At 36.8% G+C, this 13,523-nt stretch overlaps 1 protein-coding gene across 1 annotated transcript in view; it reads right to left on the bottom strand.

The window, feature by feature from the left end:
• Prkd3 (protein kinase D3) overlaps positions 1–13,523 on the bottom strand; it is a 70,463-nt gene that overhangs the window by 36,151 nt on the left and 20,789 nt on the right. Inside the window, exon 3 of the mRNA XM_021634344.2 lies at positions 973–1,111. Coding sequence (XP_021490019.1) covers positions 973–1,111 — 139 coding nt within the window. The remainder of the gene's footprint in view (positions 1–972; positions 1,112–13,523) is intronic.

Raw genomic sequence — 13,523 nt, 5'->3', positions numbered from 1 at the left:
TAAGAATAGACACTGAGTTCAAACAGATTCTCAGGACTCTTTTCCTTCACCTGAAAGTCACTAGTGATGTCCCTATGGTTTGATGAAAGGTCCACAGCCAAGAGGGAATAAATGTGATCATGACTTAGAGGAGAACAGCACAAAAATCTCCTGTGAGTGAGAAGAAACGCAGGTGGGGCTGTTGTGTGGTTGATCAAAGCAGGGGGACTAGGTAGATGGAAGAATCAGAAGTATGGATGGGAATTGCAAGGAACAGCAGGGAGAAGTAATGGTCAGAGAGGATCTCAGGAATGGACCAAACAATGATTGTGAGAGGGTAACACAGCCAGACTCCAAGTTTGTGGCTGACCACTTGCTTCCTTTCAGTTATCAATCTTCCTTTCTTACCAATCAAAAGTATGCCATCATTGTGGCATTCTTCCATTTCTCACACTATTCGCTGACCATCCTGCCCATGTACTGCTGGGTAAGAGTGGAAATGGTGGGAACTAGGGAACAAGGAATGGCAAGAAGAGGCAAGACAGGAACAGAAGTGGGAAATGTCCACTGGGAACCGGAAGGGAAGAAGCACATTTTAAGTCATGCAAATAATCAGCATTGTCACTGTTTTCTTCCAAGTCTTTAACATTTCTTTTTTAATCCAGATTCTCTTTTTGGAACCTTAGTTCTTGCCACACTTTTTACAGAAATGGAAAAAGGAAACAACTTTAATCTTGTTTTATATTTTCGACCCACAGAAAGAGTTTAACTGGCAATTCTCTTAGCTTCATGACACTTAAGTAATTCAATTTATTTTCTTACTTTCTCATAGTGCTATAACCTTCCTGATGGTGAAAACCATGAAGAAACCATTATTAGACATTAAAGACACAAGCAATCACACAGTGCCAAAATGAAGTTCAGCAGAATAAAAAAATACTCTTTGTGGGAGAAAAGTGAAAGGGGAAAATCCAAGAAAAGCCATTTGCTTACCTGACAGGACAACTTCTACAAGATCTCCTTCACGTATTTCATCTGCTGAGGTAATCAGCTGCAAAATGTTTTCCGAGTTCATGTCGTGGCGAAAGAGAAGAATTTTATCATACATGCCAAAGAATCCACACTCTGGAAACTGTAGGAAGACAGCCTGTATCAATATTCCATGGCTTTCCAGTGTTATAAGTATTCTATGAAAGAATCTTAAAGTGTCCTAGCTTAAATCTGGTTACTAACATCCCTTTTAATATCTAAAAGGTGAACTTTGTACTCAAATATTCTGGTTAATTTTAAAGCTCAAAAACAGAAAAGTAAATTTGCAAATAAACATTACCTTAGGACACGTCTCTTACAAATTTCAGACTTCTAATTGCAATAAGAGAACATAATCTTCCACTCACTCTATTCTTATCCCGAAAGGCAAGTAGTTGTTTCCATTCGTTAGAGCTATACTGCTCAATACATGATCAGCTACTGCTATTCTTTGGATGTGATATGTAAAATGTCCTTGTGTTAAAGGCTTATTCCTCACGGTGCCCTCCTAGAAGGTCCTGGAGCCCCTATATACAATGAATATGTGGGATGTGAGATAGGGGAAGGTCTTTATGGGGACCGTGCAACTCTGATGTCTTCTGGGCTCTCTTCCTGATGTCTCCCTGCTCTCTGACCACACATGAACAGTTTTGTTCCTGCTATTGAATGCAATGGAGTCAACCAATTATGGGCTGGAGACTCTAACATTCAGCCAAAATATTATTTTTCTTTGTATAAACTGATTATCTCAAATATTTGCTATGGCATAGCTACTCACTGTAGATACTTGAATCTGAAACAATTTAAATAAAATTTAAAAATATTTCCTTACTCATTTTAGCCACACTGCAAGTAGCTGACTGCCACCTTAGCTGCAGCTATCATACGGAACAGGACTGAAACAACACCTACATCATCTCAGGACTAGCTGAAGACCAAATAATCCTCTCACAGTAGTCGCAAGAGCACTAACTTCAGTGTGAACATGCATCTAGTATCCTAGGTCCCTTCACTGCAATTACAAAGCAGACTCATCTCTGTTCTAGACAGAGGCTCAAGGATCTTCTCACACACACCCCATGTGTACTATCCCAACGAGTTCCTATTTATAATACTTAGGAACAAAATATGAAGGTGTGTGCCAAAATTTTGAAGAAAGTAGCTTAGAGTTAAGAGTTTCTGTTTGTTTGAGACAGGGTCTCAGTATTTAGACCCAGTTATGGCTCAGAACTTGCTACTTAGAGCAGGCAGCCTCCTGTGAGTACTGGGATTAAAGGCGTGCATCAACCACTGGTGAAAAATTAAGAATTTTTAATATTTGCCTTATAAAAGAATTTTAATTAACTAATGCCTTGGAACACGATGCTGTAGAAAATTCCTTGTTTCTCAGAAGGTAACACCACAGATGTCCTTTAATAAACAGTATAGTATGACTTGTGCTGAATGGTCTGACATGAATCAGTCACACCGATCACACATTTACACTTTGGCTCACCGACTTGTTACTGTGGCACTAGCTGGTGAGGAATCACAAAGATATTTCCCTTACTGCATTCATAACATGGCAACCTGATCACATAATTAAACATGTTTTCTTATTTACTCAGCTCGCTGGGGGAAAAGCATGACAAATTTATAGCCCACTTTTAGCAGTCTCAGATCTTATGACACGTTTTAGACACAAAAATCACCCTTGTTTTCCTTAATATTATCTTACTATCAGACATTACTTTTCCCACCAGAAAAGCCTTACACGTCTCTCAAAAATATTTCTAATATTTTCTCAAAATTATTTTCTTAAATTGAAAACCACTTTTTATTTAGAAAGTTAAGGGTTTATTTATATTTTTAAAAGATGCAAATAATGGCAACATATAGAAATACTTAGAATTATTACTTTCAATTATTTGAGTTATCAATAGTATTTATCAGAGTTTACAATATGCTTTAATGTATATCTAACATGGTAATTATTTTTAGGTGAAAAGACAAAAAATTAAATGTTTATATTCTAAAATTAAAATTTTTACTAAGCTTTGCTAAGTGATTAAATAGAAGACAGAAAAGCTTTAGAACTTTAGAATTTAAAAAGGAATTTCATATTTTACCCTCATAAAAAATAAAACCTCTAACCAATATTTGAGTGAACAGAACTGATTTTTAAAACAGTATTTCTGGCATATTTGCTAAATACAAGGTATGGACAGCAGTCGTAAAGAGAAAACAATCTTAATCTTCCAAAAGCTTATAATCTAACAGGAAAAAAATTGAAATAAGCACAGATATTAAACAACATGATCGTAAATGACAAATGAAATAAAAACAAATTCTAGAATAAAGGCAAATAACTGAGAAAATTTATCGGTCTTTGTTATATAATGGGATAACAGTATTGCTTACTGGCTTTATAGGGACGTTTGTCAAAATTAAATTTGATGATAACTATGTCTAATCCCTAGCACGGTAATTAATAAATGCTAGCAGTTTAAAATACTTTATATTCTAAGAGGGAAGAGATAAGGGTCAGAGGTACAAAGATCCAATCTGTCATTTAAAATCAGCACTTAGAGGGACTGGAATAGAAAAAGAGCTGAGCAAACCCCTGCAAAACATTTATCAGGGTCTGGTTTACACAGTAAGAACTGGAAAGAGACATTGTTTCTCTCCAAAATTATCTCTGGTTAGTCACATGTGTCACTAACCCTGACATATAGCATAAGTCTCTACTGGTAGGAACTGAAAAAAAAAAAAAAACCTAAATACACCCATCAAAGAAGAAAAGCAACACTCAAATAAATTTATAACCTGTAACATGCAACACACGTTACTTAACAGATAACAGTAGCATGAACTGGGTTTGGCCCAGTGTTTCTTCAGCATGTGTGCTATCCATGCCAAGCCTCAGCACCATATAGATAAATAAATACACAAACAAATACCCAAGCACAGGTAAAAGAAAGAGTGCAGTAAATAATGATTACAAATAATGATTTAAAATAAACACCTGTATGTCAAGAGGCTGGAAGATGTGGATAATGACAGTAAGAAGTCATTTTCTAGATAAGCAAATATTTCAACAAAATACCTATAAATCTGACAAATTACTGAGTGATTACGGCAGTGGTTCTCAACCTGTGGGTCGTAACCCCTTTGGGGGTCAAATGACTCTTTCACAGGGGTCACCTAAGACCATCAAAACCCACAGATATTTATATCATCATTTATAACAGTAACAAAAGTACGGTTATGAAGTAGCAAAAAAATAATGCTTGGGGTTACCACAACATGAGGGACTATATTAACAGGTCACAGCATTAGGAAGGTTAAGAACCACTGGACTATAGGAAAAGGTATAATGATTGGCTTGCAAAAAAAAAAAAACAAAAAAACAAAACACCAAAAACCTTGTTGTTTATTATAATATTTATAAGTGTGTTAAGATAGTTAGAAATTACATTAAAGGAAATATCAGAACCAAAATAACAGAAAACAGACCAAAAAATTGCGATTAAATATTGTCACTAATATTCAGGGAACCACTATGGCCAATCTTTAAAAATATCTGAGGGTTACAGCATGATTATGATAAAGATAAACATCTAAAATAAAACAGGAAATAAGCCACAAGCACATAGTTTTAAAATGTCTAAACAACATACAAAATAAACAGAAACAACCTCCTCAGAAAATGAATATACAGATATTTGCTACTCATGAGTTTTAAAAGTCAGACATTAGGTCTTCACAAGAGAGAATATGACTTAAGTCTGGTCATACACGACAACCATATTAAAACTGTAAAGAAATTCACTTCCCCAAAAGACCCCAAGGCTCAGGGAACATCACAGGAAAGGGGCTAGACATACTGAAGAGCTAGGGGCTGGGGAAGACTGGAGTGAAACAATCTTCTGGCATGATAGGACCTGTGTACCCATGAACTCTCTCAGCAGCTACGGTTGCCTGTATAAGACCTGCACAAGATCAAGCCTACCAACATTCCAGCACTGAGTGGGAAGGATGGAGCCTGCATCTCTAACTGAGAAGCTATGGACAGGTGATGGAGAGCATATTACCAAATTTGTTGCTCTTGGATGAAAAGTGTACTTGCATGTAGTTTCAACTTGAACATCCCCCAAACCCTTTTTCAAAAGGGTGTTGGTAGTGTGCATTTGCATTCATGTTATATGGGCATGTGTATTCTTCACTTTATTTAATAAGGCCAGATCTTTCCCTGAACCCAGTACTCAAGATTCCAGCAAGTCTAGCCAGCTCTGCCTCTCCAGGTGGCCACCATGTCCTGCTGTCCTGTGGATTCTGGGGATCTGAACCCTGTCCTTACACGTGTGGGAGAGAGCTTTATCCATGGACCCATTCCCTTGCCTTGATCTGTAATTTGTCCATTACACAAGACTGACCATTTTTCATATGCTTAAGTAAGTTATGAAAATTCATTATTTACATCTTTGCCTATTTTAAATAGTTCACTGATCCTCACAACTCCAAAATCATCTATTCCTCAGAATTTTTTTTTTTCCAGAATGATTCTTGGTACATAGGGGCTATGTGAAGTCATGAACAAGCCAAGTACAGAGGTATACATATGTAATCCCAACGCCCTAGAGCAAGAGGCACATGATCTGAAGTTCAAGGTTACCCTTGGAATAAACAGGGATCTGGAGGCCGACCCGGACCACATGAGGGGGAAAAAGCAAGAACAAAACATTAAAAGCCATAAACAAAAGCACTTTGTATTTAAAAATCTATCAAAAACAACCTGTCTGTGAAATGCACGGAAAGCAGAAGCTTTTCAAAGATAACAGCTTGTTTTTCTAAGCCATCTTCAACACAATAAGAAATAAAGGAAAAGGTCACTTTTCTACGCAGTTGTATAATTTTAAAAGGAAAAAACATTGTGGAAAAATAATGCAAAGCAACTCTCAGTTCCATCTGTGAATGTGCTGCTCTCACTCACGGGGCAGAGTAGAGCGGGGGAACAGCTGCACTGTTGCTGTTTTCTAGTAACCCTTAAACCATAAGACACAGGCAGTAAAACTGTGTGTACACCTTCTAAACATTCCATTTTCATGGATGAGAACAAGGACACTTGGGGCAAGAAACAGGACTAGAAGGGTGGGCAGCACAGCTGGGCACATGTTTAGTAGCTCCCCGTAATGAGCAAAGCCACGAGAGTATTCCTCTAGGGCGCTCAACTGAGACAATTTTGCCCTAGAAGGTAGGTAAGGCATTGCAGAATGGACAGGATAGGCTCCATCCTAAACTATCTGGCCCAATCTCTGACTAGTGCTCAAGCTGAGGAGCCCTGCTGTTCCTGGATGAAAGGAGACAACATTCTAGAGCGTGGGGAATATGGAAGGGACTTAGTCACCTTCTGAAAACAGACAAGCCCATGTTTCCTTCCCTACCCTACCTCAGCGCCAATTAGAGGAGGAAATGAAGCACAGCTAAAGAACTAGGTGTTTAAAAAAAAAATCCTTTAATTTGGCCTGTTCCTAACAGCACTCTCACCTTAGTTTCTCAATTTGCTTTCCACTTTTGTGTCAGTGGCTCCTCTGGATTGTGCAAAATGAGGGCTTTTCGCAGTTCTAGACCAACTGTGGCTAAACACTGAAGCCCTATCTCATAAAAACCTCTGCCAGTAAAATGTTAGCCAAGGTAGGAAGCTTGCAAAACCTTTATTTTCCTTGGCCAAATAACAATCTGCATGTTAACAAACCCCTTTAGAATTCAATACCATATAAGTGAATTATTTACCTATTGCTGGTCATTTTTTTTAAAGCTTGTATGGGTTCTTTTCTAAAAATGAGAAACCCCTAGAGTTTTAACACATTTTTGTTTTCATTATAGGTGAGTGAAGTAGAGCAAGTGCAGAGCACAGAGGATTGATGCACACATATGTATATATGGAATACTAAATTGACTTAAATCTGATGGCAAGTGTGTCTTTACAGTAAATCTTTAAAACCTGTATTAAATAACAGTAAACATAAACTAAGGATGTTCTCTTCCCACATTTCCTCAGACTCCCTAAGAACCCAGAACTTAGTGATCTAATTGACACTTATTAAAAACTTGACTATTTTGCAGAAACAAGACTAATATTAATTTAGCACTAATATTAATTAATTATTAATTTTTGGAAAGTGTTTAACTGAAGAATTTCAATGATGATTTCCTATAAAGTCAAAATCACTAGTTTGGATGAGTCAGTCAGAAATGGCTCAACAGGAACTTGAAACCTGATTTTGCTATTACCTTTCACCACGGATCTCCAATTCAGAGTCCTCTGGATACTGTGTGCCAGCAGAGTTGCTCAATTTAACATCACATTTCTGACATAAACCAGAGAAACTTAAAACAAAACAAAACAAAAAAAAACACAACACTTTCTCCCCTTGTTCTGTGATTACTTCTTAACTGTTTGTAACTTAAACTCTGGGGACCTTCCCTCTTTTAGCTATAGTTGTAACCTGAATGTGCAGTAAATTAAAAAAAAAAAAAATTCCCTCCAGTTAGTGCTGAAGTGTTTAGTAATGGTGCCTGACACTGTTCAACCTAGATTAAAAAAAAAAAAAAAGTAGGGGAAAGATTAGAATGTCACCAAGCCACTGCAACACAGCTGTAGTAGAAAGAATGGGGTAAAAAAACCATCACAGAATGACAACTCGTTTCTAGAAAACAAAAGATACAGCTGGGGTTATCATCTACTACAGCAGAACCTGAAAATTATACTCAATTCATGTCTACAGAGACAATGGAGTCATTCATTCAAGCAGACCAAATCACCCCTAAAGTGCACTGCATAGCTGGTCTTCAGATCTAGTATTAAAATGATCAAAACTAAAGCAAAGTCTTTAAAATCAGCTAAAAGCAGACAGCTTTAGTCAGAATTTCAATTTTACTAAATACCATTATAACTCAAAATGAATTGCTTTCTACCAACTTCCTTTCTCATTCCAATTACATCTACTTTTTTCATTTAACAAATTAACAGCAACAACAGCTTCAAGCCTCTCATCAATATGAAAGCAAGAAAGCAGAGGAGAGCTAGCATTCACCGGGAAGTCATTACACACCAGACACTGTGCCTGTAGTCCCCCTTTTTAAATAAACACTTTGATTTTATTTTCTGTAGATGACCATATGTCAAAACAAAAATTAAAACAATGTTTTGTTGACATGCTGCAACTAAATATTCACTGATGTTCACTGAAGTTTTAAGATGTCTACAGAACAAAGGATCTTTAAATTTAGAGGTTTTTAAGCCACAGGTATATTTCCTGAGCATTTATGTCCCAGGGTTACACTAAGAGCTTTATATTTACCATATCACCATAACTCGTTGAAGGTAGTCTAACCGTGGGTTCTTAAGAGAGAAAACAGGATCATAAATTAAGTGACTTGAAAAAGATCTATCAATACAAAACAAAGTGATAGAATGAAAATCTACATCCCTGGTCTGTCTCTTTGATTCTGAAATTCTGAGGTAATATACTTTCCTATCTTAAGAAGAAAAAAATTTGCATTAATAACAATGACAATCCAGTTTCGATGTCTGGAATCCATGCATGAGCAATTGCTGTAACATGGGCCAGGTTTTTGCCATATTTGGTCAGCACTGATTTCCTTGTGATCTGACACTCTTTATTAGTGGCCTCCCTCCCAATCGATCTGATCAGCACATTTCACCTGGCTCAACCTCAGTCCTCCCTGCTGTTTGACTGCTTTCAGAGGTCTGACTGCTGGTTTCACTACCTCTCTGTGGCTTACTGGCAAAAATACCCTCTCTTCAGTTTATACAACTCTAGAATGTAGAAATCACATGTGTTCATTTTGTTTTGTAAACTATGAATAAACAGGAATCCAGGAGTCAGGGGGTAGATCAACGGTAGTGTACATGCTTAGCATGCCCAAGGCCCTGGGTTCAATTCCCAGTACCCTATATATACACAAGTTAAGATCGTATAGTCATTGTTTATTACATGCTATAAAAACAGAATATTTTTTGAAACAAAGCTACTTAAGCCTAACAGGAAATCTTATTTGAAACACCTTACACTACAATTCCATTTATAAAATTTTAATCAAGAAGATATTCATAATCTTTGATTTATTAAGATTCTAGAACACCATTAAGAGAAAGTTCATGTTTTCCTAAACCAAAAAGTTGTAGTTATCTATCAGTTTAACTCAGGAATTTTTAACCTCAGTCTGTTACTCTTTGGGGTCAGGAGACTGCTGCGGGTCTCTCTTGGGTATGTAGCAGCACCCTGCTCTCTACTCGGTGGCCCAGTGGCAGGCAGGAACATGTACAGACACCACAGACATCCAGGGAGGCCCCCTGCTCCCTGGAGTTGAGAACACGAGTTGAACTTGGTCTTAGCATATGACATTAAGTGTGGCACCCTGAAGCAAACCAACCTCATCTGTGTTCTTAAAAGGAATAGGGAAAATGCTCATTATTTGCATTATCTTGTTTTTAGTATAAGTACAAGTAAAATGTGCCCTTCTCTTAGAGTAAGGCATTTTTGAGGAAAAACATGAAGAAGCTAGCACTGACCTCAATGTATTCTGTTGAAAAAAAAAAAAAAGGAAGCTAAGTTTTGGCTTATGCTAACAACAACAACAAAAGAAACTCCACCTCACTCCACCCTCAGGATGTGTCATGAAATTGGATGAAATTCAAATGGTCATATCTAAGCTTTAAACAAGGCTCAAGTAAAATGATCTATTAGTTAAAGAGATCTTTCTTGGGGGAAAAGTCTGGCTGCCCATGCTGGTGTAGCCTTTGCCAGTGTTTACCGCGGCTTATGCTTCCCACAATCCTTGAGATCTGGCCACAGTCTTCAGTACACCAGAGACTAATTCCAACTGTACTGCAGCTGAACACAAGGTACCTCGTCTGTATTTGTTTAAAAACTACTTTAAGCACTTTCCCATGTGCTTGTTTACCAACTTACTGAATCCTCTTGTGAAATACATTTGTGTCATCTGACCCAGTGTTTCTGATGGTCACAGTGTTTCTTACCGATACATGAGGGCTTTATAGGAGGAGAGCACTGATCTTGTCACACTTGCTCTGTTTTTCCACCCTTGTTTTTGGCTTATTATTTTTATAGCTGATATTACGGCTTGTTGACCTAAAAGTGAGTTACCCTACTGCTGAGAGGTCGGTCAGCTCCATTTTACACTGATTTGCCTTTCACCCCAGTTTGCATATTTAACGCTCTCTGGAACTTATTGGGCGGAGGCCAGCATTAAGTCCCTTCAACATTTAAAACTGGTTTTTCAAAAGTCAATTCGGGGAAAAATTACCCCCTTAAAAATTTTTTTTGTTTCTTTTGTTTGTTTGTTTGTTTGTTTAAACCATGACTCCTTTAGCATATAATGAAAAAAAAATATAACACAGGCTCTTCTAATTCCTGGTTAAGTAGTCTATAACTCCAATTTCTACAGTCTCTTTTTTTATGTTTCATATTTTTAAAATTAATGCTCTTGACAACTTTAGAACAACATCAGATAAACTTTTGACTAACACTGTCAGAGCAAGAAAAAAATCCCAATAACAACTTTAACTTAAAAAAAGTAATTTGAGAAATAAAAATGACACATTATCAGTTCTTTTGCAAGACAAAGCATTCATGTCACCTTTAAAAACACATTAAAGGTATTTCTTAGTTTTATTGTGCTTCTTGAGGTAATTATCACTAAGTCCCATTCTTTTCTAAGAAGTTTTTAAATTCATTTTTATTTTATGTGATGTGTGTACGTGTACCTGCGTGAGCATGTAGTGTGCATGTACGCCATGTGTGTGCTGGTGCCTGAGGAAACCAGAAGAGAGTGTCAGACTTCCCAAGATGGAGATACTGGGAAACAAACTGGTCCTCTGGAGAGTAGCCAACATTCTTAACTGATAAGCCATTTCTTTACCCCGTTTTCTTGAATATTATTTGATCTTATGTGTATGGATATTTTGCCTGTAGGTGTGCCTGGTGACCTTGGGGTCAGAAGGGGGTATTGAAACCCCTGTTACTGGAGTTATACATGGTTGTGGGCTGCCACCCACATGGGTGCCAGGAATTTAACCTGGGTCCTCTGGAAGAGCAGCCAGTGCTCTTAACCGCTAAGTCATCTTTCCAGTCCCACCTGACTCCTTTTTCCTTAATGGAATTATTTATGTACTTTTGGTTAGTTTTCCTGTCCCTCTTCTGATATCAGATGGCCTTATATAATCTCACTTAACTGTTACTGTTCCTTTTGGTTCTACAGGCTCTTCTTGGTAGTTTAGTCATTGGAGATGTCGAGATATTCAGTGTTGATTTTACAATTTCCAATGAGTAGACTACGAAGAAGAGCCCGTAGAACCAAAAGGGAAAGAAACAATTAAGTGAAGAATATTTTGTTTTCATTGTATCTGATAATAGTACTATGTATATACAGAAATTTAAAAAATGTATTTACTTAGCTACTGCTCAACCATAACTGATTAATTAACCCAGTTGAATTCAAAGTTATGAGATTCTGAAGTCACATATCATCACCATTAATCTAAAAACAACAACAACAAAATCCCAAAACAACCTTTCCCCAAATCCATACATTCTGAGGAATACACTGAAGTATTTCTAATAAACCACAAGTAGTTCAAGAAAAGCTTAAATAAATCACATAAGTGGCACCAGTAAACTCTGTAATTTTCCACACTGCTAAAAGAAGCATTTGAAGTGCTAATAGAAAACTGAGTAATTTACACACTGAGGAAGAAGTCATTTTTTTACCCTTTTCTTTCCTTTTTTTTTTCTTTTTCTTTTTGAGAGTATCTTATTATGTATGCCCAAGCTAGCCTCAAATTCAAGCTCTCCTGCCTTAGACTTCAGAGTACAGACTATAGGATATCACCACACACAACTGAAACAGTTATCTTCACTATACAACATAAAATTCTGACATGTATACGTTAGAGAAAGCACAAAGCAAAGTTAATATGAACCTAACCTGGCAGAAGTGTTTAGGTATTTGTAGATCACTATTGACAAGTTCTACATACTGAATAGAAAGGTTCTCAAATCATAGTAGTTCCAAGGTATTTTTGTTTTAGAGTTTAGAGACCACTGAGATAAAATTAATAAGTAATATCAATACGCAAGCATTTACTGTGTGACTACTGTGTGGTAATGGACAAAGCATTTTATAAACACATCTAAGATACATATATGTATGTATATACATATACACAAATGAGTAATAATTTCAATCTGACTTTTCACATAAGAAACCAACGTCACACAACCTATGAGTGATAGAGATGAACCTCATTTTGACCAAAAAACTTTTGCTTTTAAGAAGGACATCATGCTGTTTCTTAAGGGTTTTTTCCTTTATTCAACTAAGAAAAATTTGGGTGTTTTGTTTATTGTAGCTAGATAATGTCTGACCTCGTAGAGCTTAAAGACTTATGACAGGTACATCCAAGTTAAAAGGCAATCACACTCAGCACAATAAATATTAAAATGCACATTATCTAGAATGCCAATACTTAAAAAAGAAAACTGGTTTTGTTTCGTTTTTCCTGGAGAAATATTGGGAAGAATAATCCAAGCACTAGAGCAATAAACACAAAGTCCTAACTAATGAGCCAATAAGTGTCTGAAGCTTAGGAATTCTGATCACACAAATGTCTTGCGAGTCATCACTGCGTTTTGTAAGTAATGCCTTATAGAAGCAATAGCATATTTCTGTCACCTGCTCATTGCTGGAACTACATCTGTTTGTTTCGCCAACTGCCAGGGAGTAAGGAGAGGAAAGGGTCACCATGAACTTGAGAAACTTGGTGTAGCTTACAGAAAATTTATAGCACTACTAGAAATCACAATCACAAAACTTTATTCATTTGACCATGAAAAAGAAAGGGGAGTTTGCATGTGTATAAGTGACTGGTTTATGCTTTCTTGTTGACTGCCAAAATGTTAATGGCATATTGTTTCACCATGCTACAAGCTACCAGAGAACAACAGTAAGGCACTATAACAGCAGCCAAAGTCTATTTCTCCAAGTAAGGTACTATAGCTGATGATGGCACAAGCAAAACAAAACAACAAAACCAAAAACAAAGTTTAAAACAGGCTTTCATATTTCTCCAATAACATGGGATCATGGGAGTGATCCTTAGTTCAAATGATTTTACCACTCTGGATCTTTCTTTCAGCTCTTCAAATGAGCTACCTTGTACTATGCTAATCTGACATTCACTCATCTTTTACACAACACGATTAGGGGACGAGAAGGAAGCCTCCACAGGATTTAGCACTGTGACTGAACAAAATAAGGGCAGCGTAATACTCCTTCAATCAAAGCAGTAGGTAGTAAATAATGGAAATCTAGGCAAGTGACAACAGTATCATTCTGTTTAGCTCTTTACAGACTATGAAACAGAAAGCAGTCACCTGCTTTTATTTTCTATCTAGACTGATCTTATTAATCTAGAAATATATGTTGTT

The sequence above is a fragment of the Meriones unguiculatus genome, chromosome 1 (assembly GCF_030254825.1).
Source record: "Meriones unguiculatus strain TT.TT164.6M chromosome 1, Bangor_MerUng_6.1, whole genome shotgun sequence".
Lineage (NCBI taxonomy): Eukaryota > Metazoa > Chordata > Mammalia > Rodentia > Muridae > Meriones > Meriones unguiculatus.
This window is presented reverse-complemented; position numbering and strand designations above follow the sequence as displayed.